Here is a 27,582-nt window from a genome sequence, read left to right on the forward strand (position 1 = left end):
TGGTGTCCAGTTTATTGATTGTTTTGTGTGTTGGTGTCCAGTTTATTGATTGTTTGTGTGTTGGCATCCAGTTTATTGATTGTTTTCTGTGTTGGTATCCAGTTTATTGATTGTTTGTGTGTTGGTGTCCAGTTTATTGTTCGTTTTGTGTGTTGGCATCCAGTTTTGTTGATAGTTTTGTGTGTTGGCGTGCAGTTTATTGATAGTTTTGTGTGTTGGTGTCCAGTTTATTGTTCGTTTTGTGTGTTGGCATCCAGTTTATTGATAGTTTTGTGTGTTGGTATCCAGTTTATTGATAGTTTTGTGTGTTGGCATCCAGTTTATTGATAGTTTTGTGTGTTGGCGTCCAGGTTATTGATAATTTGTGTGTTGGTGTCCAGTTTATTGATTGTTTTGTGTGTTGGTGTCCAGTTTATTGATTGTTTTGTGTGTTGGCATCCAGTTTATTGATTGTTTTCTGTGTTGGTATCCAGTTTATTGATTGTTTGTGTGTTGGTGTCCAGTTTATTGTTCGTTTTGTGTGTTGGCATCCAGTTATTGATAGTTTTGTGTGTTGGTATCCAGTTTATTGATAGTTTTGTGTGTTGGCATCCAGTTTATTGATAGTTTTGTGTGTTGGCGTCCAGGTTATTGATAATTTTGTGTGTTGGTGTCCAGTTTATTGATAGTTTTGTGTGTTGGTGTCCAGTTTATTGATTGTTTTTGTGTGTTGGCATCCAGTTTATTGATTGTTTCTGTGTTGGTATCCAGTTTATTGATTGTTTTGTGTGTTGGTGTCCAGTTTATTGTTCGTTTTATGTGTTGGCATCCAGTTTGTTGATAGTTTTGTGTGTTGGCGTGCAGTTTATTGATAGTTTTGTGTGTTGGTGTCCAGTTTATTCATAGTTTTGTGTGTTGGTGTCCAGTTTATTGATCGTTTTGTGTGTTGGTGTCCAGTTTATTGATAGTTTTGTGTGTTGGTGTCCAGTTTATGATCGTTTTGTGTGTTGGTGTCCAGTTTATTGATCGTTTGTGTGTTGGTGTCCAGTTTATTGATCGTTTTGTGTGTTGGTGTCCAGTTTATTGATAGTTTTGTGTGTTGGTGTCCAGTTTATTGTTCGTTTTATGTGTTGGCATCCAGTTTGTTGATAGTTTTGTGTGTTGGCGTGCAGTTTATTGATAGTTTTGTGTGTTGTGTCCAGTTTATTCATATTGTGTTTGGTGTCCAGTTTATGATCGTTTTGTGTGTTGGTGTCCAGTTATTGATAGTTTTGTGTGTTGGTGTCCAGTTTATTGATCGTTTTGTGTGTTGGTGTCCAGTTTATTGATAGTTTTGTGTGTTGGTGTCCAGTTTATTGATAGTTTTGTGTGTTGGGTGTCAGTTTATTGATAGTTTTGTGTGTTGGCGTCCAGTTTATTGATCGTTTGTGTGTTGGTGTCCAGTTTATTGATAGTTTGTGTGGTTGGTGTCCAGTTTATTGATAGTTTTGTGTGTTGGGTGTCCAGTTATTGATAGTTTTGTGTGTTGGTGTCCAGTTTATTGATAGTTTTGTGTGTTGGCGTCCAGTTTATTTGATCGTTTTGTGTGTTGTGTCCAGGTTACCTGACCCTCCTAATATTCAAAGATCAGCGTCAGCAGCATCCTTACTGCTGACATGCTGTTTTAAACCCTTTGGTAAAGGACAGTACGCCGCTGAACTCTCCAAACCACAGTGAGCTTTGAAGCGGATACCTTTGGGTTGCGGAGCGTGAAGCTGGACGGAGACGTGTTGGCGAGCTGTGAGCTCCAGATGGCGGCTGGTGAAGCAGCGATGGCGTCCTGACAGGGATTCGATGCGACGCTCGCGATGGGACGGAGCCGGTTTGACTTTGCTGGCCTGGAGGTGAGGAGGCTAACGGAGCAGGTCGCTGCACATCAGCCAGCGCTGCATTCACGTCACAAACTATTCTGGGACGGACGCCTCGCGCCGGCCAACGTGGCCGCCGCCAGGAGCGACCTCGGCTGCAAGGTCGCTCATCTGAGGGCCGCCAGACTTCACTGGACCAGTTTCACCTCATTGGATACAGCAGGAAATATTAGAAAGGACGGGCAGAGAAAATGTGACAGGAGGTCGCAGTAAGTCATCGACAGCAGGAAAACGCTGAGGTGGACTTCACTGTCACGTCTGATGGAGCCGGATAACTTTGACATCGAACCTTTCAGACTTTCACAGCAACAAATAAAACTACTGTTACAATTAAACCTTCACCTAGTCTGGTTGTTGGTGATTACTGACACTTTTTTATGTTGATATCCAGTTTACCGATAGTTTTGTGCACAGATATCCAGTTGGTTTTATCTGTCAAAATAACAGCGTAGCGGCCCTAATCACAGCGTAATCTTTTAACCCGTTAAACTTCAGTGTACCGCCGGCGGTACACTTACTAATTTGCATAGGAATTTCAAGAATGTCCAACGGCTGCAAACACGATTATACAAACACTATACGCCGATGGAAAGCTTAGATTCTCATGAATCCGCCGGTATAAACCACTTTCAGATGTGATTACCACAGCGGGTGAGAAAAACACATTGTCCGACAAAACGAATATTCATCCATCCGTTCTCTATACACGGCTTCAACGCACACAGCGCGACTCACATTTCCGGGTTCATTATTACACACAGAAAAAAATATTCCACAAAAAACGGCCATAATCCAACCTTTTACGTCCAGATGACACAAGCCAGTAAACTATTTTGTCCAAAAACATGTCCTGAAGTCGGTATAAAATCCACGAATCGGTCGTTTTCAAGGAAATGCACCTCGCGATGCGCGTCCAATACTCTCTGTATTCTCGTCATATTTTTTTATTTACAAATAGAATATTAGCGATTTTTTTTGTACTGGAAAATGGCTGGAATTGACTGCAGCTTAAAGGGTTAAACTGACATACGCTGGTGAGAACCCTGGTTTTGTGGTGCAGAATATCCAATTTATTGATCGTTTTCTGCTTTAATATTCAATTTACTGACACTTTTCTGCACTGATATCCAGTTTATTGACATTTTTATGTGTTGATATCCAGGTTATTGATCATTTTTGTGTTGATATGCAGTTTCTAGATAGTTTTGTCATGTAATTTCCAGTGTATTCATAGTTTGTGTGTTTCCTTTCTAGTCTGACACTTTTCTGCACTGACATCCACTTTATTGATCATTTTGTGTGTTGAATCCAGATAATTGATTATTGTGTGCTTTTATATTCAGGTTATTGATAGTTTAGTGCATTGATGTCCAGTTTATTGACAGTTTTGTGGAAACACACTTACAGCAACCTGATTGGTTAGATCAGTGCTTCTGGTGATGCTAGCTGCTGCTAAGAACTGCTCTCAGGTTTTTTGTTGACTCTTAACTCTGCTGACCTTGAACGCCGACTTCTGCTGCGTTTTTTTTGAAGATCTTTAAAGAACCTTTGGGCTTTTGAAGTCTGAGGCTCTGATTCCTGGTTTGGAGCTTATTTCCACATCAACGAAGCCGTGGGAGTCGTTGCTTGTTGTCATTAGCGTCGCTGTTAACGGCGTCCTGGCAGCTGAAGAATAAGAAAAAGCCGATTAATGGCGTCATTAAACGGGCAGACGAGGGAAGAGTTGGGCTCAATCGATGGTTCAGCAGCAGAAACTCGTCCGTTCTTCATTAAACTTGAGCTGTGAGACTTTCCGATCCATTGATGGACTTTCATCTGCAGCCTGCTTTTACCGTCCTGACCGCCGTTATTACCTCCTGCAGATGGTTTAGTGCTGATTTGTTGCAGCTTTATTTAGTGTTTGCGGAGAGTTTATTTCCCTTTATTGTGTAATTATTTAAGGGAGGAAGTGGAAAACTCAGTTTTTGGCACCAACTAGATGTTAATTCTGCAAACACACACTCACATTAGGTTGTACACTGGAAAAAAAAAAAAGCAAATCTCCTAAAAAAATTTAAAAAATGAGAATCTGTCAGCATGGGGCCTGAAAAAATATATTAAATAAAAATGGAAAATGTAATGCACAAAAACTGTTAGAAAAAGCAATGAAAATCACAAAAATATCTAAAAAGAATACAACAGATACACCCCCTGTCAAAAGTTTTGAGACACTTTCTCATTCAAATAAATGAGAACCCGTCTCAAAACTTTTGACAGGGGGGTGTATGCAGATTTTTTAATGGAAATGTTATTTATAGTTTTAGCATAAACCTGTAGAATAATGTTTTGTCTGTGATTTTAATAATGATCTTTAACTTAATTTAATAAACAAGAAAAATCTGTGAAATATTGGTGTTAGAAAATCTTTTTCAATCATTAATTTTTCTTCCAAATAACAGCAAATATAATTAAATAACTGTAGTTTGATCTGACTTAAATACAGGAAAATTATACAATTTTTAATTAAAATCAAATGTTGTAAAAAATATTATTTGCTTGAAAAAAAGGTTTTTGATGTGTTATTTCTCTATTATTATTTTTTAACTCATTTTTATTATTATTAACATGTAAATTAATCTTTTTTCTTTGATTTTACTTTAAGTTTCCAACAAAACTGAAAAAAGTGAAAATGAACAGTTCAAAAAATTATTTAAGATTTTTTTAATCCGTCATATATGCAGCTTTTCTCTTAAATAACAGCAGAGATCAATAAAATTACAACAGTTTTACTGATTTAAATACATTAAAATGCAGCATTTTACCATCAAATGTTATAAAAGATAAAAGAAATTACTCTTTTTTAAAAAATACAGATTGAATGTTGACATTGTTTTTTTGCAGTTTAGTTTTCTAGTTTTCACAATCAACATGTAATTTTTTTTTCTGGGATTTCACTCGATGTAAAAAACTATACATTATACACAATGTAGCTCTGAAAGAACAGCACATATTTATAATATTTTACAGTTTTTTGCTTAAATACAGCAAGAAATATAATTTTTCACTCAAAATTCTTATCTATCCGACATTTATTCATATTAACAATCAACAACATATATCCCATAATAACAGCAATATCTGTAAAATAATTAGATTTTTGCACATTTAAATAAAGTGAAAGTGCTGCAATTTACAGTCAAATGTTGTAAAAATCACAAGTAATGATTTCAGTGTGGACATTATTGACAATTTTGGCCTTTTTTCATTAGAATTCTGAACATATTTTATGTATATATTTAAGATTTTTTGTTTTCAGTGACTAGTTATTATCAATGACTCAACAAACAACAAAAACTTTAAAGAAAATAGTGTAAAAACCACACATTTTCTTTGCTCCTCCAAATGTAAATGAGCTGCTCGCTAACTGTGGTGGATTCATTTTTAATTTCATGCTTTTCTTGTGAATAAAAACTTTAAAACTGTGCAAACTGGCGACACCATCTCTCCTCTGCTTCACCAAAAACTCACCAAACGCTCTTAAACCTCCTTTAAAACACAGAATAACGGAGCTTTTATTACTTGTCCTCGTGTGAAACAGAAAACAACTCTGCTTGTTTTGCTCTTCTGGCTTTGCGTTTGTTTTGTTTTTGTTTTCCATCCTGCGACCCAGAGAGCCGAGGAGCTTCCACTTCCAGTAAATCTGATTAAAAACAAGTTTTCAGGCTGAGAGAAGTGGCCTTCACCTGGACTCCAGCTGCTGATTATCAGCTTGAGAAACGCTTTTCCTCGTTATTTTTTCTCTTATCGCCGCAAACATTCCGTCTCCGTTCAAATCAAGGTCGTCGTCCTTGTTTTGCTGATTCGTGTCGGCTGGAAATAAACTGCCGTTTGCTCCCACGTCGCTTTAAAAATAACAGAATTTGCTCTGAAAAACAACATCACAGCCAAAAAGAACAAAAAAACGAAACACGATTTTGTTTCTGTGACTCGAAGTCTCGACTTGTCGTTAAGAAAATGTTCTTTACGTCGAACTGCACAGAGGTGAAGATACAAACGTCTACAAATATTCATCTGAAAACAACATTTCTCTGTGGATCTACGATAAAAAACCTTCACCTGCAAAACTACTGACTGTTTTAGACAAGAAAGCATACTTTAGAATGATCAGGATGGATATTTAGTAGTTGTTTTTTTTTTTTTTCGCTTTAATGTGTTTATTTAGTCAGAATGTTGACTTAAAAGCAGCAGAATTCTCTATTATCAGTTCCTGTTTGCAGTGAATCACGACTATACATACAATTATCACTAGATCTGTGTGATACCAAAGGAAACCTAAAAACAGACAGATTCTCAATGGAGTTCTGAACTGTCCTCTAAGTAGATTTGTAGACATCGATATAATAAATGAGAATTACATCGCAGCTTCTCAAAAACCTCTGTTCCTTCTATTTTTTAGGATTTCTTATTTAAAATTGTTGTGTTTTAGTCTTTATTTGTGTACATTTTGCAAAAGTAGAGCAGCAGAATCATCTATTAGCAGCTCCTGTTTGCAGTAAATCACAGATGTTCAGACAAGTGTAACTGGATCACTGTGACACTGAAGGAAACCCAAAAATAGACGAATTCTCAATGGAGTTCTGAACTGTCTCATTTAATGAATGCAATGTGTATAGTGAAGGTTTCCTCTGTCACACTGAATTTCATCTTGTTTGTCAGATTCACCTGCTGGTCTGCCGTTGAAAAGATGCTCAGGCAGTGATGTTTTCTGACGTTTTAAACACACCTGCGAACTAAATTCATCTTCCAGTTGCGACGAGAAGCAGCAAACTGTGAACATTCAGGCAGCGGCCGACATTTATGTAAAAATAAACTGAGCTGTTCTGATCTGTTGAGGTGTTGTGAACTTAACTTTCAGTCAGATGTCGTTTGTGCTGCTGTGAGAAGGAACGGATCATTTCCGGGATGAATGGCGGCGCTGCGTCTGGATGCTGGGTTGGTGCGCTAACGTCGTCCAGCCGTTTACTGGATGAACCCGACCTGCTGCTCTGGAAGCGAAACCTGGATTTACTGGGTCCGTCTGCTGCATCGCTGCAGAGCCTTTTCCCTCCAACCTCGCCACAGACCAGAATAACACCTGTAGCCATGGCAACCACACTTCAAGACGGCGGCGGTCGTGGTCTGGAAGTGCTCAGAAGAGATGAATGCTACAAATGTTTTTTTTTTTTAGTTTATGTGACCAAAGCTAACGGAAAAAAATGAAATGATGACGATGTGAAGTTATTTCGCTGCTTTTCTACAATTCTACAGTTTCATTTAGCTTCTGTCCAAAGCGACGTACATCTGAGAGCAGACTTTTCACATCAGCTTCAACTGATCGGTATAGACAAGAATTAATTTCGTGAGTTTGGGGTCACTTAGAAATGTCCTTATTTTAAAAAGAAAAGCATTTTTTTTTAGTGAAGATAATATGAAATGAATCATGAATCCAGTCTAGACATTGCTAACCCTCGTGTCGTCCTGCGGGTCAAAATTTACCCGTTTTAAAGTTTGAAAATGTGGGAAAAAATATATATTTTCACGGTGAAACTTCTGATGTCCACATTTTCAACATTTCTGGGAAATCTTTGAACATTTTTTGGTGGAAAAAAAGAAAAGTTAAAAATGTTTCTTAAGAACATTCACATAAAAATCAACCAAAATGCAGCAAATTTCTCTGGATTTTGGTTCATTTTTTGTGAATATTCTTAAAGAAAATATTATAAATTTTACTGATATGTATGTAATCAATATAGTTATTTTTGGGATTTTTTTGGAAGATTTTTACTCATTTTTGGAAAATATTTACAAGAATTTTCTTGCCAAATTTGGGGGATTATTTTAAAATAAAACTTTGAAGGAATTATTGTAATTTTCTTCCTGAAGGTTTGTGCAAATTTGCAGTAATTTGGGGAATTTTTTTTTGCTGATTTTGGGGATTTTTTTTCAGACAAGGAAACAATATTTTTTTGATGCCCATAAATGAGGACAACAGGAGGATTAAAACATCTCAAATTAGGAGGTTACATGAAAGCAAAAATCTATTTTTGAGTGAAAAACTATTGTTTTTTTAGAATGTCTGGCTTATTTTAAGACACCTCAGCTTGACAGTCCTGCTAAAATAGAGCTTAAAGAAAGTTTTCCAGCTAATTTTAAGATCTCAATATCTAAATATATCTTATTTTAAGAAATCTTACCAAGCTTTTTTTCACTCGTTCTGTTGGCAGATTTTTTCACTTATTTCGAGGTAAAAGTTCCTTGAAATAAGTTTTATTTCTTGTTCTGAGAGGAGCGTTTTTTCCAGCGTAACAAACACCGCTACAGGAAACAAACCCGATCCGGACGTTTCTAGCTCCAACACCTCAGATTTGGTGTTTCCCACACGGCTGGATGTTGTTGCTACGGTGGATGCTCACAGCGACGGTTGGATGGCCTCGCAGAAAACAAACAAGGCCTCTTCGACACAGATCTGAATCCACTCTGCTACAGATGATGTTGAACCGTGAGAGCAGGGAAGCCGGAGCTGTGTATCACATTAATAAAACAGTCTGCTCTTTGTGTTTATCAAACAATGGTGGGGTGGTTGTTACTCCGTTCTGCAGCTTCTCCTCAGGACCCGAAGACAAAGTCTGATCTGACATTTTATGCTCCATAAAGTAGGCTACGTCCCATCAGGGATTCATATAAATTAAGATCAAACACCGAGTTCGCCCTCGAGGTTACATCCAGATGCAATTATTGTGGAATCCCCACATTTTTTCAGACGTATGCTCTGCATACTGTTGCACTAATGCTCCTTTCCAACGAGTAATTACAAGGACATTTCTAATTTAGTTTTATTTCAAGCTGCGTGGAGATGCTGCAGGAATAATCTGCCCTTCAGTCAGACACAGTTTAATGTCTGTTCATTTGTTCTTTGTGGCTTTGGAGCAGAATAAGCCGGCTGCTGAGCTGATGGAGACTAAACGCACGCAGACTGTCGCCGTACGGAAAATGAAAATCATGACATCGCATCCCTGAAACAGCCTCGTTACCGTTCTCTTTTGCTCCTCAAGGTTATTTGAAGCAGAAGCCTTTCGTAGCATGTATCTAAACACATCAGCCGAGTTTTTTCTGTTTGCATTCATTATTCAAAAAAGAAGTCTTGAAATAGACGGCAGCAGCACAGCTGTCCCTCTGCAGCCCGTCGAGATCAAACTGCCTGCTTGTCAGTCAAATATCTTGAGAGATGGCCATCATGGCTGCCCTAGTTTGAGCGTCCTCCGTCTTCCTGCTGCATCAAAGTCGCAGACGGATCACACAGTAGGAAGGAAACCCGGCATTAGTGATGCAGCCGGCACACGGCAAAGATGATTTGTTTTTCTGAGAGAAAATCTGCTTCTGTGATTGAAACCTGACAGAGCCGGTGGCATCCACCGCCAGGCTGGAAACGGATCACAGAAAGTAGATATCACGATACAGGAGCTGAAGACATGCTGCTGAAGACAGGATTTGTAATAAAGTTGTAAAAATAATGAGGTGGAGGTAGTTCTGTAGCGAATCAACAGTCCAGATGTTGAATAGCAGCTACATGTCTGTCCATCGGGGTAAAGATGGAGCTGATTTAGGTTCCAGCTGTCCACTGTAGAAATGAGTTTCTTCTGTAAGGTGTTAGAGATCAGGTGAGGATCTGACATCTGATTATCAAACCTCCTGGGCGGCTTCCTTTATTGGTTTTCCAGGTACATCTAGCTGGAGGAGGCCATGAGGGAGACCCAGAACTGTTTTTAACGGATTACGTACCTCATCTGTCTTTTGAACACCTCAAGATCCCCGAGTATGAACCGGAAAACGTTTTTTGGGAGAGTCGTCTGAAATACACACGTGGACAAAATTGTTGGTACCCCTCAGTTAAAGAAGGAAAAACCCACAATTCTCACTGAAATCACTTGAAACTCACAAAAGTAACAATAAATAAAAATTTATTGAAAATTAAATAATCAAAATCAGCCATCACTTTTGAATTGTTGATTAACATAATTATTTAAAAAAAACAAACTAATGAAATAGGGCTGGACAAAAATGATGGTACCCATAACTTAATATTTTGTTGCACAACCTTTTGAGGCAATCACTGCAATTAAACGATTTCTGTATTTGTCAATGAGCGTTCTGCAGCTGTCAACAGGTATTTTGGCCCACTCCTCATGAGCAAACAGCTCCAGTTGTCTCAGGTTTGATGGGTGTCTTCTCCAAATGGCATGTTTCAGCTCCTTCCACATATGTTCAATGGGATTCAGATCTGGGCTCATAGAAGGACACTTTAGAATAGTCCAACGCTTTTCTCTCAGCCATTCTTGGGTGTTTTTGGCTGTGTGTTTTGGATCGTTGTCCTGTTGGAAGACCCATGACCTGCGACTGAGACCAAGCTTTCTGACACTAGGCAGCACATTTCTCTCCAGAATGCCTTGATAGTCTTCAGATTTCATCGTACCTTGCACACTTTCAAGACACCCTGTGCCAGATGCAGCAAAGCAGCCCCAAAACATTACTGAGCCTCCTCCATGTTTCACCGTAGGGACAGTGTTCTTTTCTTCGTATGCTTGGTTTTTGAGTCTATGAACATAGAGTTGATGTGCCTTACCAAAAAGCTCCAGTTTGGTCTCATCTGTCCAAAGGACATTCTCCCAGAAGCTTTGTGGCTTGTCAACATGCATTTTTGCAAATTCCAGTCTGGCTTTTTTATGAGTTTCTTTCAGCAGTGGTGTCCTCCTTGGTCGTCTCCCATGAAGTCCACTTTGGCTCAAACAACGACGAATGGTGCGATCTGACACTGATGTACCTTGGCCTTGGAGTTCACCTTTAATTTCTTTGGAGGTTGCTCTGGGCTCTTTGGATACAATTCCAACGATCCGTCTCTTCAATTTGTCATCAATTTTCCTCTTGCGGCCACGTCCAGGGAGGTTGGCTACTGTCCCGTGGGTCTTGAACTTCTGAATAATATGAGCCACTGTTGTCACAGGAACTTCAAGCTGTTTAGAGATGGTCTTATAGCCTTTACCTTTAAGATGTTTGTCTATAATTTTTTTTCGGATGTCCTGGGACAGTTCTCTCCTTCGCTTTCTGTTGTCCATGTTCAGTGTGGTACACACCTTTTCACCAAACAGCAGGGTGACTACTTGTCTCCCTTTAAATAGGCAGACTGACTGATTATGAGTTTGGAAACACCTGTGATGTCAATTAAATGACACACCTGAGTTAATCATGTCACTCTGGTCAAATAGTTTTTAATCTTTTATAGAGGTACCATCATTTTTGTCCAGGCCTGTTTCATTAGTTTGTTTTTTAAAATAATTATGTTAATCAACAATTCAAAAGTAATGGCTGTTTTTGATTATTTAATTTTCAATAAATTTTTATTTATTGTTACTTTTGTGAGTTTCAAGTGATTTCAGTGAGAATTGTGGGTTTTTCCTTCTTTAACTGAGGGGTACCAACAATTTTGTCCACGTGTGTAAGCTGATTAAGCTGCTGCCATCCAGACCCAACTCTGGATACAAAGAAGATGGATGGGTGGAGTTAGCTAAATGTAATGACTGAATAGTTCTGATATATTCTGAAGTAAACCAAATATTTAACTAAGTGAAAATGGGGTGAAAAAGAAGAATTAACTTTCCTGCCTACCTACCTGTTTATTTACCTACCAGGTTAGCTACCTGTCTAACTCCCTACCTAAATGTTTAGCTAGATAGCTACCTAAGTACCTTCCTGTCTAAGGAACTGTCTAGCTGTCTACCTAGCTAGGTACTGACCTACCTACCTACCTACCTTTCTATTGGTCTACCTGTCCGTCTAGTTACCGTCATACCTCCCTATCTTACTACCTACCTGCCGGTCTAATTAGCTATGTACCTTTTTAGTTAGCTATAGGTTGTACAAAAAGCTACAAGCTAATTGTAAACAAAGTCACAGTAATGGTCAACATATTGTCTATCAGTTACATTATTAACAGCAATTGAACAAATGCTGATTAATTATTAACATCTGTAGTATCTACCCAGTTGTCTAACTAGCTACGTACCTGCTTAGTTAGAATAGAATAGAATAGAATAGAATAGAATCACTTTATTCATCCCCGAAGGGAAATTCGGTTAGCTGTTGGTTGTGCAAAAAAATAATTAAAAGCTAATGGTGACAGATAGACAGTAGACAAAGCCACATAATTGGCTTTATTGGTCAACATATTTTTAATCAGTTACATAATTAACAGTATTCGATCAAATGTTGATTAAATATCGGTCTAGTTAGCTGTACGTTGTTGGTTAAAAGCTAATGGTGATAAACAAAGCCACAGTAATGGACTTAATGTAGCAGGTAAACCGTTTAGCCTGTTAGCTTACCCTTGGCGATCAATGACTCTAACATTCAGATGCTGCAGGGCTGTGATAACTAAATAAATAATAGTTAAAATCAGCTGAAAGGTGCCTGTAACTTGGGTTCAGGATGATTTATGGTTTCCGGCGTCGTCCTCGTCTCCGGTCTTCGTCTCCGGCTGAATCATGGATCACCGTAATGGAGTCTTTTCAACTCTTTTTCTCTTCGTGTCGTTTTATGTCTGGGTTTAACCCGCCGTCGCCGTGGATCTCGCCGATCCTCCCACTCTGCTGACTCCACTGTGGAACTCACTGAGGTCAAGATCCTAATTTTAGGCCGTCAGAAATGATTAAAATTCATGCGTCGGTGACACCATCTCGCGGTGTCAAGGACATCTGAGCAGTATCGTTGACGGGTGGAGAGGAGTGGACTGCCTATCACAGGAAGGTGATTAAGTGGAGTCCTTAAGATAAAGGACTCGTCCGGCCATAACTCCATTTCCTGTCCTGACGATTGTGAGTGATAGAGTAGAGGAGACAGAGCCGTCAACGCTGGAGTAAATGCATTCTGACTCCATGTCTTTTTTAAAATATCTTCCATTTTTCAGGCCTTGGAGTCTCCCAGCCGTCTCCTGTGAGCCGTCGTTCCGCGGTAAAAACGTGAAATATTTTCTTTTCCGGCGCGATAACGGCCGCCTTCATCAACAGCAGCTCAGCGCCGGAGGGTTGGAGCCGTTAAAGGATCATTACAGCGTGTTTCAGTTTAGCGTGTTCACATTAACCCGCTGAACTCCGACACTTTACAGTCGTTGGGTTTCACCAAAGGCTCATTTTTCTCTGCAATGTGAAGTCCTCCAACTCAGAAAGGTCTTCTGTGTAATATAACGCACTTTTTTGTGGTCTTGTGTCTTATTTTTATGATTTTCTTTGTGTTTTTGTAATTTTGTGTCTCATTTTGATGATTTTGTGTCTCATTTTGATGATTTTGAGTCTTGTTTTGATGATTTTGTGTCTTGTTTTGATGATTTTGTGTCTCTTTTCTGTGATTTTGTGTCTTTTTTTGATGATTTTGTGTCTCATTTTGATGATTTTGTCTTGTTTTGATGATTTTGTGTCTCATTTTGATGATTTTGTGTCTCGTTTTGATGATTTTGTGTCTTGTTTTGGTGATTTTGTGTCTCGTGCTGATGATTTTGTGTCTCTTCTGTGATTTTGTGTCTTGTTTTGATGATTTTGTGTCTTGTTTTGGTAATTTTGTGTCTTGTTTTGATGATTTTGTCTCATTTTGATGATTTTGTGTTTCGTTTTGATGATTTTGTGTCTTGTTTTCTGTGATTTTGTGTCTTATTTTGATGATTTTGTGTCTCTTTTCTGTGATTTTGTGTCTCATTTTGATGATTTTGTCTCTTTTCTGTGATTTTGTGTCTTGTTTTGAAGATTTTGTGTCTCATTGTGATTTTGTGCCTCATTTTTGCAATTTTAGGTCTCGTTTTTGGGATTTTGTGTCTTGTTTTGTCTCATTTTAGTGATTTTGTGTCTCATTTTTATAATTTTGTGTATTGTTTTTGAATTTTTGTGCCTTGTTTTTATCATGTTGTGTCTCGTTTTTTGGTAATTTTGTGTCTTGTTGTGATTTTGTGTCTCATTTTCATAATTGTATGTCTCATTTTCATAATTGCATGTCTCGTTTTTATGATTTTGCGTCTCGTTTTTATGATTTCTGTCACTCTCCAGGCGTTCATTTTCACTGCAGACCGTGTAATGTGATTTACGGTCATTCACAGTCTGCTGAGCATTTGTAAAGCTGAGCGTCTTTGCTCTTTGAAACTTCATCTCCGTGATCTTTATCAAAGCTGCAGATTCATCAGTTCCACATCTGGAGCATCAACAGTTTCCATTGTTTTTCCTGCAGCACCAGAATAATAAAAACCAGATAAATAGCATATATATATCTATATATATATATATAGATATATATATAGATATAAATGAAGCAGTGTGAGTGTAGCTGCTCCTCTGGCTGCCTGCTTCATTGCATAAAGCTTTTGTTTTTCTAATTTTTTTCACTGCTGGTGGGTCGTTTTGAACCCAGAAATGATTTTATAATTTGTATTATTTGCCGACGGATGAATAAAATCCTGTTTCTTTGACCTCTTTCTTGTTTGGGAGTGTGTTTCTGTTCATAGTTAGCGCTAATCTCTTAATTTACTTATGCGATTAGAAACCTACGCGCCTCCTTCCGCATCTCGCAGGCCTTTGTGGTTTGTGCAAAGGTTACATGTTTCGAGCTATTCCTGGTGATCTGCCGCTCCGTTTCTATTCATCCCTGCGGAGTTTGCTGCTCTTGCCAGGGTTTTTATTTCCATATGCGAGCTTTCTTCTGTTGTTGCTGTCTTGGCATATGTTCGGGCAGCGTTACACAACGTTTTCAGCTGGCACCGGCTCCCAAGGTATCTTTTTTAAGCCTCGCCTGCTGCCAGGAAAGGTCGACGCCGCCGTTTATCTCTGCCGTTTGTTTTCTAAAAATGAAGTCCTCCCCCCCAGACGACGCTCTTCATAAAAGCACCGATTAAAATGCGCCACAGATGAGCGGATAAACACTTCCGTACATTAGGAGACGGCTGTTTACGCCCGAGTGCCTCTGTGATTGTGGCAGTTAGCGCCTAATGAATGAACCCTCTCCTCTGTTTTTGTTTTCTCGCCGCTCGTCTTTCAGGCTTCGATGCGTACTTCACGTCGCGGACTCTGGAGAACAACCGCAGGAACGTGTGGTTCGCCGAGTATTGGGAGGAGAACTTCAACTGCAAACTGATGAGCTCCTCCAAGAAGGACGACAGCAGCAGGAAGTGCACAGGTGAGTCCAGCCAGGTGTGACGGTCCAGTAGAGTCTGGTTCCCGATGACGATGAGCCACAGGAATTCAAACACACCAGTCATTTCTCCATAGTTTGTTTGCTTGTTTTGTGCTGCTTTGTAGTTATTTTGCATCCATTGGTAGCAGTTTTGTGCTCCTGTGTGGTTGTTTTGGGTCTTTTTATGGTCATTTTGCAAGACTTTATGGTCATTTTGCAACACTCTATGGTCGTTTTGCAACACTACGGTCGTTTTGCAAAACTTTATGGTCGTTTTGTAACATTTTATGGTTGTTTTGCAAAACTTTATGGTTGTTTTGTAACATTTTATGGTCATTTTGCAAGACTTTATGGTCATTTTGCAACACTCTATGGTCGTTTTGCAAAACTCTATGGTCGTTTTGCAACACTCTATGGTCGTTTTGCAAAACTTTATGGTTGTTTTGTAACATTTTATGGTCGTTTTGCAAGACTTTATGGTCGTTTTGCAGCACTTTATAGTTGTTTTGCTACACTTTATGGTCGTTTTGCAACACTTTATATTCATTTTGCAACACTTTATGGTCGTTTTGCAACACTTTATATTCGTTTTGCAACACTTTATGGTCGTTTTGCAACACTTTATATTCGTTTTGCAACACTTTATATTCGTTTTGCAACACTATGGTCGTTTTGCAAAACTTTATGGTCGTTTTGCAAGACTTCATGGTCGTTTTGCAACACTTTATATTCGTTTTGCAACACTTTATGGTCGTTTTGCAAAACTTTATGGTTGTTTTGCAACACTTTATATTCGTTTTGCAACACTTTATATTCGTTTTGCAACACTTTATGGTCGTTTTGCAACACTTTATGGTCGTTTTGCAACACTTTATATTCGTTTTGCAACACTTTATATTCGTTTTGCAACACTATGGTCGTTTTGCAAAACTTTATGGTCGTTTTGCAAGACTTCATGGTCGTTTTGTAACATTTTATGGTCATTTTGCAAGACTTTATGGTCGTTTTGCAACACTTTATATTCGTTTTGCAACACTTTATGGTCGTTTTGCAAAACTTTATGGTTGTTTTGCAACACTTTATATTCGTTTTGCAACACTATTGTCGTTTTGCAAAACTTTATGGTCATTTTACAAGACTTCATGGTCGTTTTGTAACATTTTATGGTCGTTTTGCAAGACTTTATGGTCGTTTTGCAACACTTTATGGTCGTTTTGCAACACTTTATATTCGTTTTGCAACACTATGGTTGTTTTGCAAAACTTTATATTCGTTTTGCAACACTTTATATTTGTTTTGCAACACTTTATATTCGTTTTGCAACACTTTATATTCGTTTTGCAACACTTTATGGTCGTTTTGCATCTTGTGATGGTTTTGTGTCTTTTTCCAGTCATTTTGCACCAGTTTGTAGTTGTTTTGCATAATTTTTTAAGTCGTTTTGCATCTTTTGTAAGTCGTTTTTCATCTCTGTTTGGTTGTTTTTCATCTTGTGGTAGTTTTATATCTTTTTACATTAATTTTACACCTGTTTTAGGTGTTTTGTGTCTCTGCGGTTGTTTTGCATCTCTGTTTTGGTTATTTTCCATGTTGTGATTTTTTTTGTATCCTTTAATATCACTTTTCACAAATTTATACTTGTTTTACATCATTTTTTAAAGTTGTTTTGTCTTTTAGGTTGTTTTTTTCTTTTTGTTGTCTTTTTGCATCCCTTTTTGGTATTTTTCTGATTCTAAGCACTCGTTTTGCGTCTCTCTGTAGCAGTTTAGTATTTCTTTCTGTGCTTTTTTCGTCTCTCTGTAGTTGTTCTGCATCTTTTGGTAGTTTTTAAGGTTATTTGGTGATTCTTTTTTGTGGTCTCTACATTGTGGAAGGCCAGGGTTTCGAACACTGAAAAGAATAACCCGATCCTCCTGACATGATGCAGAATAATCACATCCAGTTCTTTCTCACTTTTATGTCGATTCAGATTTAACTTTCATGTGTCACTGAACAGCTGCAGTAAATGACATGTGTAACAGTAAAGTGTGTGATCTATCCAATGATTAAACATCAGGTACTCGAGTACTCTGTCCTGTAGATACTCCAGTACTTCCTCTGAGATGAGGAGACTCCAGCATCCTGCTCTAATGAACACTATCATTGCGTATTGGCTTTTTTTTCTGTCTTTCTGCGGCGCTGCGTTTGCGATGTTAAACAGAAGCCCGGGAGCCTCTCCGGACGGCGGTCGATGGCGCTCGGCCATTAGTGACCCGGTGTGACGGCGTGAACAGGCCTTGAACACTAATGAACCCGTTCTGTTAGGACCATCGATCCGCCTGAACATTATCTCGTCCGGCTGCTTTTTCTCCGCTGTTCTCTGAAGATTTGAACTTTGCAGAAGTTCACGCCGATGCCGACTCTCCTGCCTCCGTCTCGGTTTTGATTCGAGTCGCTGGGATCGTCTTGGCCTCGCAGAGCTGAATCTTCTGCTCCATAATGAGCAGTCCTTCTGTTCAGAGCAGCAGACCGGAGAGCAGAAACCAAACCCAGCGAGGCACGAGGGCGACCACACAGCAGCAGTCTTTATTTACAGCATCTACCAAACAGGAGGGTTTACAGCTGGCTCTCTAACTCTAACTTCCTGTTGTGTTCTCAGGGTTGTTAGGTTGATTAAATCGGCGTGAAAAGTCTTTGTTCGGCTTTGTGAAGGTGTCAAACCTCCAGAGCTGCAGTTTGTTCACCAAACCGGGCGGCAGACCACCAGGAAGGACGTTTGTGTTCGTTTTTTCATTGTTTTCATCTCGTTTTGTGGCTGTTTGGAGTCTCTCTGTAGTCACCATTTCTCTCTTTGTTGGTATTTTGTGTCTTTTTGTAGTTGTTTTGAATCTCTGTTAGAATTGTACCTCTCTTTGTGCTCACTGTAGGTCTCTTTCTGGCTGTTTTGTGTCTGTTTGTTTTCATTTTGTGTCTTTTTATGGTTGTTTTGTGTCTTTTTAGTGTCATTTTAGGTCTTTTTGTAGTTGTTTTGTGTGTCTCTATTGTCATTTTTTGTCTCTGTGATTGTTTTGTGTCTGTTTATTTTCATTTTGTGTCTTTTTATGGTTGTTTTGTGTCTTTTTATTGTCATTTTATGTCTTTTTGTAGTTGTTTTGTGTGTCTCTATTGTCATTTTTTGTCTCTGTGATTGTTTTGTGTCCGTTTATTTTCATTTTGTGTCTTTTCATGGTTGTTTTGTGTCTTTTTAGTGTCATTTTATGTCTGTTTGTAGTTGTTTTGTGTGTCTTTGTCATTTTTTGTCTCTGTGATTGTTTTGTGTCTGTTTATTTTTATTCCATGTCCTTTTGTGGTTGTTTTGTGTCTCTGTCTCTTTGAATTGCATCTTTAAGGGCATTTTGTGTCTCTTTGTGGTCATTTTTCATCATTTTTCAATCTTTTTGTTTTTCTCTCTGATTGTGTTGTGTCTCCTTTAAATAGTCTTGTGTCTCCATTTAATTGTTTTGCGTCTCTTTTTGGTGTCTGCTGTCTCTGTAGCAGTTCCGGGTCTTTTGCAGTTCCTTTGTTTTGTTTCTTTGTGTCTCTTTGCGGTTGTGTTGCGCCTCTTTCTCGTGGCTTTTCACCTTTTTCGTTTTCATTTTACATCTTTTTGAATCGTTTTGTGTTTCTCTGTTTGTTTTGAATCTCTTTTAAATAGTCTCTTTAATTGTTTTGTGTCTCTGTGGTTGTTTTTGCGTCTCTTTCTTGGTGATTGCTATCTCTTTACCCCTTTTGTGGTTGTTTCTTTTTTGCCGTTTTCCTGTTTTCTCTACAGTAAACTGTACTATTTAGTTGACAGTAGAGGAAGGTGTGGACCCTCAGACCTGTTCAGTGACTCAGAAACAGCATCTCTGAATCAACAAGTGAGAAGTCAGCGTGATTCTGAGCGGAGACGCGTCGCCGTCGTCGCTGTTTGTCAGATAATTATCTTCCTGCGTGTTTCCGCTGAACCCTGAGCAGCGAGCGATTCCTCGCCTCCCGCCGCTTCCTGAGAGTCGTGAATAAAACATGGAGCCGAGCGGCGGCGCCTCGCTAACAAACCTCTGCCCTCCACAGACCTGTGAGCGAGCGATAATGAATCCTGAAATCAGCGGCTACAAACACAACAACGAATAACTCGGCTGCAGTCTGACGGCTTCATATCCGAGACGGTTTCGGGCCGTGGACTCGCCTGTTCAAACAGCCGCTCAGTCAGACGATTAAAGGAAGCTCTGGGGTGGAAGTCAGAGCAGCAGAACGTTCACCGTGTTCAGGATGTGAATAAACCGTCTGAAAACGCCGAAGAAACTCAGATCCAGCTTCAGGAGTTAAAGACTCGCATATCGTTTAGCTCTGAGTGACCGCAGGAACAGCCATTCTCTGTCTCTTTAGTTTTTCACATGTCTCTTTGTGGTTGTTTTGTGTCTCTTTGTGGTCGTTTTGTGTGTCTTTGTGGTCCTTTTGTGTGTCTTTGTGCTTGTTTTGTGTGTCTTTGTGCTTGTTTTGTGTCATTTTTGGTTGTTTTGTGTCTTTTTTGGTTGTTTTGTGTATTTTTTTGTCATTTTGTGTATCTTTTTATGGTTGATTTGTATCTTTGCAGGTGCTTTGCATCTATGTGAATTTGCGTTGTGTCTCTCTGTGGTCATTTTGCGTGTCTTTGTGGTTGTTTTGTGTCTTTTTTTTGGTTGTTTTGTCTTTTTTTGTTGTTTTGTGGCTTTTTTGGTTGTTTTGTGTCTTTTTAGTTTTTTGTGTCTTTTTGGTTGTTTTGTGGCTTTTTTGGTTGTTTTGTGTCTTTTTAGGTTGTTTTGTGTATTTTTTTTAGTTTTGTGTCTTTCTTTGGTCGTTTTGTGTCTTTTTGGTTGTTTTGTGTCTTTTTTGGTTGTTTTGTGTGTTTTGTTTAGTTGTTTTGTATCTTTCTTTGGTCGTTTTGTGTCTTTTTGTGGTTGTTTTGTGTCTCTTTGTGGTCGTTATGTGTCTCTTTGTGCTTGTTTTGTGTCTTTTTTGGTTGTTTTGTGTCTCTTTGTGGTTGTTTTGTGTCTTTTTTTGGTTGTTTTGTGTCTTTGTAGGGGCTTTGCGTCTATATGATTTTGCGTTGTGTCTCTCTGTGGTCCTTTTGTGTGTCTTTGTGCTTGTTTTGTGTCATTTTTGGTTGTTTTGTGTCTTTTTTGGTTGTTTTGTGTATTTTTTTGTCATTTTGTGTATCTTTTTATGGTTGATTTGTGTCTTTGCAGGTGCTTTGCATCTATGTGAATTTGCGTTGTGTCTCTCTGTGGTCATTTTGCGTGTCTTTGTGGTTGTTTTGTGTAGTTTTGTGTTCATTTTGTGTCTTTTTGCACTTATTTGTGTCCTTTTGTGGTGATTTTCTGTCTCTTTCTGGTCATTTTGGATCTGTTTATAGTTGGCTGTACTAATTGTCTTGTAGTTTTATCTTTTAAATGCATAAATTGAATTTTTTGATTTATCACATAACTGTAGCTGTGTAAGTAAAAAAATATATATTTTCTACCTTTTCAGATTATAGTTTTTACCTCATAATTTGATATTTTTGTCCTTAAAGCCTATTGAGTGAGTCACATGTCACTTTTTGTCCCTTAATTAGACGTTTTTATCTCTAATTTTGATGCCAAAACTTTGACTCTTCATCATGTACTTTTAGTTTCTACCTATTATTTTTCCTTTTTTTTTTAAAACAATTTTACAACTTCATCCTTAAAATTTTAAGCTCATAAATGTGACTTTCTCTTTGCGTTTCTGTTGTTTATTTCTCACTTTTTCTGTAAAACGTTCAGCGCTGTCCAGGCGATCGCAGGGTTTGTAAATATTCAGACGACTTCCTAATGAAACCGTGAATCATTTGCTGTTTTGTTTTAAATATTTAGGAAGAGAAACGTGGCTGTGGTGGGCAGAGCTGCAGTAAACACTCATTAAACTGGACTAAAAGCTGCTGCTGCCTTCAGACGTGACTTTACTGGATTTAAGCTAACGAGTCCGTCTGCGGCTTCAGATGTTCTCAGCAGTAGGTCGACCTGCTGGATGCTGCCGCTCCTCCGAGGCGAACGCTTTTTACCCCCGGATAAACAGTCGCTGCCACAACTAGGGCAATTATTTGTGTTATTAACCCATTTAGCAGAAACTGCAGGGAAGACTTTAAATTAACGTCTGGTTTTGTCCTGAAGCCGCCGAACTCGTCCAAATGAACGTTTGAGTATTTTCTGCTTCTATAAAAGACTGCAGATCAAACGCCCTCCGAAAACTGTGACTTACACCAGATTCTCTGCATTAATTACTGAACTGGGTGTTTGTGGAGGGAAAACGGCGTCCACCGACACGTCGAATAAAACTCTGCATCTGCTGCTTTCTGTTTCATTACCCTGATGAAAATGATAATCTGCTGAGATGAACGCACAATCCTGATGTTATTACTGACAGAGAATTCAACACAGACACATATGTGACAAGCTGAAATGTAAAAGGATCCCAAAAATATGTAAAACAGTCAGAAAAAGATGCAACAGGGCCAGCAGAAGATGTAACACATCAACAATACGATGTAAATTACCCTAAAAAGATGCTAAAAAAAGACCAGAAATGATGCAAAAACACCACAAAAAGATATAAAACATCAACAAAAAGATGCTAAATAATCATAAAAAGTTGCAAAAATAAGCACAAGCATGTGTAACAGCCACAAAAAAATGTAAAACAAACAGAAAAAGATGCAAAAGGACCACAAAAAAATGTAAAACATCAAAAAAAGATGTTCAATTACCATTAAAAATTGCAAAATAAGCACAAAAGCATGTGTAACAGCCACAAAAAAATGTAAAACAACCAGAAAAAGATGCAAAAGGATCAGCAAAGATGAAAAATATCAACAGTAAGGCATAAATTAACCACAAAAGATGTAAAACAACCAGAAAAAGACGCAAAAGGATCCCAAAAAATATGTGAAACAGTCAGAAAAAGATGCTAGATAATCATAAAAAGATGTGAAAGGACCACAAAGAGATGCTAAAGGGCAACAAAATTATGCAAAATAACCACAATAAGATGTAGAACAACCACATAAACATGTAAAGTGACCACATAAAGATAAAAAACAACTTCAAAAAGATGCAAAATGATAAAAAAAAAAAAAAAGAAGATGCAAATTATCAATAAGATGCAATCACAAAAAAATGTAAAATGGCCACAAAAAAAGATGGAAAAGAAATAAGAAAAGATGCAAAATGACAAAAAAGATGCAAAATATCAGCAAAAAGATGCAAAATATCACCAGTGATGCAAAATATCAACAGTGATGCAAAATATCAACAAAATGATGCAAAATATCACCAAAAAGATGCAAAATATCAGCAAAAAGATGCAAAATATCAACAAAAAGATGCAAAATATCAGCAAAAAGACGCAAAATATCAACAAAATGATGCAAAATATCAGCAAAAAGATGCAAAATATCAACAAAAAGATGCAAAGTGTCAACAAAAAGATGCAAAGTGTCAACAAAAGATGCAAAATATCAACAAAAAGATGCAAAGTGTCAACAAAAAGATGCAAAGTGTCAACAAAAGATGCAAAATATCAACAAAAAGATGCAAACTATCAACAAAAAGATGCAAAATATCAACAAAAAGATGCAACCCTCAATCTGCTTTTTTGTACACCAACAGAGAAACTTTAAAATGAGACATTTTGAATGAAGGGATTTTGTTGAAATTTCGCAATTTTAACCTGAAACTTTATTAATTTTCCTGTTGGAACTAAATACCACACATGATGAGTTCAAGGACTGTCTGAAAGTTGGAAAAACCGCCGTTTCTCTCTGTTTTTACAGTTTCTTGCTGATAAATCGTCGGCAGGGTTCGGGTTGTTGGGTTCAGACAGAGGAAACTTTTCTCTTCCTGCTTCAGTCAGAAGTGAAGAGAAACTAAAATAACTGTAAGAAGAAGCAGAAGAGTCTCTCTAAAGTCAAACAGCTTCAGTGTTTTTAGCCTCTTGAGCTCAGTAATTGTTCTTCACAGGAATGCCGTCGCCTCCTGATTGTCTGAATTTATCTGCATGCGTCTCCTTCATTGTCATCAGTGACTCAGCAAACAATCAACAGAGCCGCTGTTCTTCTGCTAAACTTTAAACTGCTGCAGATAAATCGATGCATCAAACACCTTTAATATCAGATAATTAAAAAACATATATTCTAATTTACAACAGAATTCAGGTGGTGCTAAAAGTGGTAAAGCCTGGATGTCAGTGTCCTGCAGCATCCAGTGAAATCAGAGTGGAAAAAATGGAAATTAATTTAAAAGATTAATCACAAAAAGATGCAAAAGGACCACAAAATTATGCAAAGCAACCAGCAAAAGTTATAAAATGACCACAAAGACATAAAACAACGACCAAAAGATGTAAAACAACTATAAAAACATGCAAAATAAGATTAAAAAGATGTAAAACAACCAGCAAAAGTTATAAAACGACCACAAAGACATAAAACGACTAAAAGATGTAAAACAACTATAAAAACATGCAAAATAAGATTAAAAAGATGTAAAACAACCAGCTAAAGTTATAAAACGACCACAAAGACATAAAACGACTAAAAGATGTAAAACAACTATAAAAACATGCAAAATAAGATTAAAAAGATGTAAAACAACCACAAAAAGTTATAAAACAACGACCACAAAGACATAAAACGACTAAAAGATGTAAAACAACTATAAAAAGTTATAAAACAATGACCACAAAGAAATAAAACAGCGACCAAAAGATGTAAAACAACTATAAAAACATGCAAAATAATCTTAAAAAGATGTGAAACAACCACAAAAAGTTATAAAAAAACGACCACAAAGACATAAAACAGCGACCAAAAGATGTAAAACAACTATAAAAACATGCAAAATAAGATTAAAAAGATGTAAAACAACCACAAAAAGTTATAAAACGACCACAAAGACATAAAACAGCGACCAAAAGATGTAAAACAACTATAAAAACATGCAAACTATCCTCAAAAAGGTGTAAAACAACCACAAAAAGATGAAAATAGCCACAGAAGACATAAAATAATAACAAAAAGATATAAACGACAAAAACATGCAAAATATCCTCAAAAAGGTGTAAAACAACCACAAAAAGATGTAGAACGATCACAGAAAGATATAAAATATCCTCAATAAGATATAAAACGACCACAAAATAAAATAAAATAACCAAAAAAAGATGCAAAATTATAACAAAAGCGTAAAAAATATCCACAAAAAGATGTAGAACGATCACAAAAAGATATAAAATATCCTCAAAAAGATATAAAACAACAAAAAGATAAAAAAACGACCACAAAATCAAATAAAACAACTACAATAAGCTGAAAATGGATACAGAAGGCATACAATTATAACAAAAAGATATAAACGACAAAAACATGCAAAATAACCACACAAAGGTGTAAAACAACCACAAAAAGATGTAGAACGATCACAAAAAGATCTAAAATATCCTCAAAAAGATATAAAACGACAACAAAAAGACATAAAACAGCCACAAAATCAAATAAAATAACAAAAAAAAGATGCAAAATTATAACAAAAGCGTAAAAAATATCCACAATAAAGTGCCTGAAAGGACCAAAGATATAAAATAACAACAAAAATATCAACAACTACAAATAACGACATGATACAAACATACAGCAAAAATTGAGGATTTATCTGTAATTGAACAAAAAAAAATGGGAAAAATCAATCTGTGTTTTGCTGATTTAAATGTAATTAAACATTTAAAAGCCAAAGAAAAAGAATTAAAACATTATTTTTTGTTGACAATGTCTATGTTAATTATTTCATATTATTTATATTTGTATTATTTTCCAGTGTTTTATTTTCTTTGTGAGAACTAGCAGCTGAAATATTTACTGCTTTATTTAGTTTATGTCAACATTTCTGAAGACAAACTGATAAAACCAGAAGCTTCAGACCGTCCAGGGTGAAAGCAGAACCGCAGAACAAGTTCATCTCAAACCGCTGCCTTCGTTTTCCGTGTTTCTCGCAGCAAAGCGGTGATTTCTGAACGTGTCTGCTGTGTTTTCAGGTCAGGAGCGGATCGGCATCGACTCCAAGTACGAGCAGGAGGGGAAGGTCCAGTTCGTGATCGACGCCGTCTACGCCATGGCCCACGCCCTCCACAACATGCAGCGAGACCTGTGTCCAGAAAACTCCGGCATCTGCCCCGAGATGGACCTGGCCGGGGGCAAGAAGCTGCTCAAGTACATCCGCAGCGTCAGCTTCAACGGTGAGCCGTAAAGATCTGAGCCTCAAGGCCAGAAAACGTTTACGAGCCGCACAGAAAGAGTGTCAGACTGCCGATAAAAACGCTGCTGCTGATAAAACGCCTCGACGTCGACTCCTAAAGAGGCTTTTATCTGCAGCCGTCACCGCCGTCCCTCTCCTATGAAGCCGTTTTATGAATCTGTTAAAGCGATTCTATCAAAACACCCAAATGAAGCCGAGGCAGGTCTGAAAACCTGAGCTGGATTTAAAAGGAGAGGCTGAAATATGATGTCAGGTTTATAGGAGACTGAAATATGTCCACAATGGGGCTCAAAACAGCCGTAAAAGACGACAAAGAAACACAACAAAAACACCGCAAAGAGACAAAACCGACCACAGACACACTAAATGACTAGACAGAGGCAAACTACTGCAAAGAGACACAATGCAATCATAAATATACACAAAGTGATAGCAAAGAGACAGAATATGAACACAAAGAGACACAAGAGAGAGCTGTGGTTAGCTTCCCCCTTCAGTGATAGCAATTCTGTATAATGACAATAAAGACATTCTTCTACTTCAGAGACACCAAGCAACCAAAAAGACATAAAATGACGACACAAGACAACTAAGATATGCAAAATAATCGCAGAGACACAAAACAACCACAAAGAGACACAAAACAACTACAAAGACAGAAAACAACCACAAAAAGACAGAAAACAACCACAAAAAGACACAAAACAACCACAAGGAGACACAAAACAACCACAAGGAGACACAAAACAACCACAAGGAGACACAAAACAACCACAAAGAGACACAAAATGACCACAAACAGACACAAAACAACTAAGATATGCAAAATAATAGCAAAGAGACACAAAACAAGGACAAGGAGACACAAAACAACCACAAGGAGACACAAAACGGACACAAAGAGACACAAAACAACCACAAAGAGACACAAAACAACCACAAAGAGACACAAAACAACCACAAGGAGACACAAAACAACCACAAAGAGACACAAAATGACCACAAACAGACACAAAACAACTACGATATACAAAATGATCGCAAAGAGACACAAAACAACCACAAAGGGACACAAAACAACCACAAAGAGACACAAAACAACCAAGAAGAGACACAAAATGACCATAAAATTAGAAATACATCCTGTTGTTTTCCAGTTTCTTCCTCAGTTTTAAACATGTTTTATTGTGGAGACGAATGAAGGAAACAACTTGTTGGTAAAACCCCTAAAGTCTGAATCAGTGGAGGAAACTGAACAAGTTTACAAACGGGACAAGTGGTTAATATCTGCTCTTTAAAGGGGTAATAATGAGACTTTTACTGCCCCGTCTATCGATTCCTCCAGGAGGTGGAACTTGTGGATCCTCACAAACTTTCCTCCCGTTCAGCGTTTTGCAGAATAAAGCGCCTGAGGAGTTTCATAACCTGCTCGGCTTTCCAGGCGTCCAATAACGGGAGACGGAGACGCTTTATAAGTTCTTCTGCGGCCAAAATGCAAATGTAATGCGGTGCTATTGTAGCGGCGTTATTGTCTTTACTCTGGCAGCCGACCCAGGCTGAAGGCTGAGCTGATGGTTTACTCTCTAAAGGAGGGAAATGATGCCGTTACCGTGGATGGAAGGAGGTTTTTATCAGAAGAATTAACGTTCAGCTCGCTGTTTTTCAGCCTCTGTACGCTAAAGATCCAGATGTTTCCTCCAGCAGCCAGTGGAGAGCAAAACTGGAGCTAAAAGAGGCTCATCACAGTGAACACTAGACAACTGTTTGATCACAACAACTAATGAATGTAGACAGAACCGCAGTCAGGAGGTCCGACACCAAACAGAGATGGTAAACAACCACAAAGAGACAGAAAACGAACAAAAAAAAGAAAATACGAGACACACAGTCACCACGGATACACAAAGCGAATCCAAAACAACCACTGACAAAAAAAAACAGGACTAAAAAGAAACACATAGTCACAATGGACACACAAAGCAACCAGAAAGAGACACAAAACAAACACCAGGAGACATAAAACAACCACAAAATGATCAGAGAGACACAAAATATAACAAAGAGACACAAAACAATCACAAAATAACCAGGAAGTGACAGAAATTGACCACACAGAAACATAAAACAACCATAGAGGCATAAACCAGCCTAAGGAGACACAAAACAAGCATGAC

General features: G+C 37.9%; 1 protein-coding gene across 1 annotated transcript in view; it reads left to right on the forward strand.

The window, feature by feature from the left end:
• Nucleotides 1–27,582, forward strand: part of LOC110966357 (metabotropic glutamate receptor 7) — a 262,684-nt gene that overhangs the window by 145,660 nt on the left and 89,442 nt on the right. The window contains 2 exon segments of the mRNA XM_051948878.1: nucleotides 14,970–15,107; nucleotides 25,188–25,388. Coding sequence (XP_051804838.1) covers nucleotides 14,970–15,107; nucleotides 25,188–25,388 — 339 coding nt within the window.

Source organism: Acanthochromis polyacanthus, chromosome 5 (genome assembly GCF_021347895.1).
Source record: "Acanthochromis polyacanthus isolate Apoly-LR-REF ecotype Palm Island chromosome 5, KAUST_Apoly_ChrSc, whole genome shotgun sequence".
In the NCBI taxonomy this organism is placed as follows: domain Eukaryota; kingdom Metazoa; phylum Chordata; class Actinopteri; family Pomacentridae; genus Acanthochromis; species Acanthochromis polyacanthus.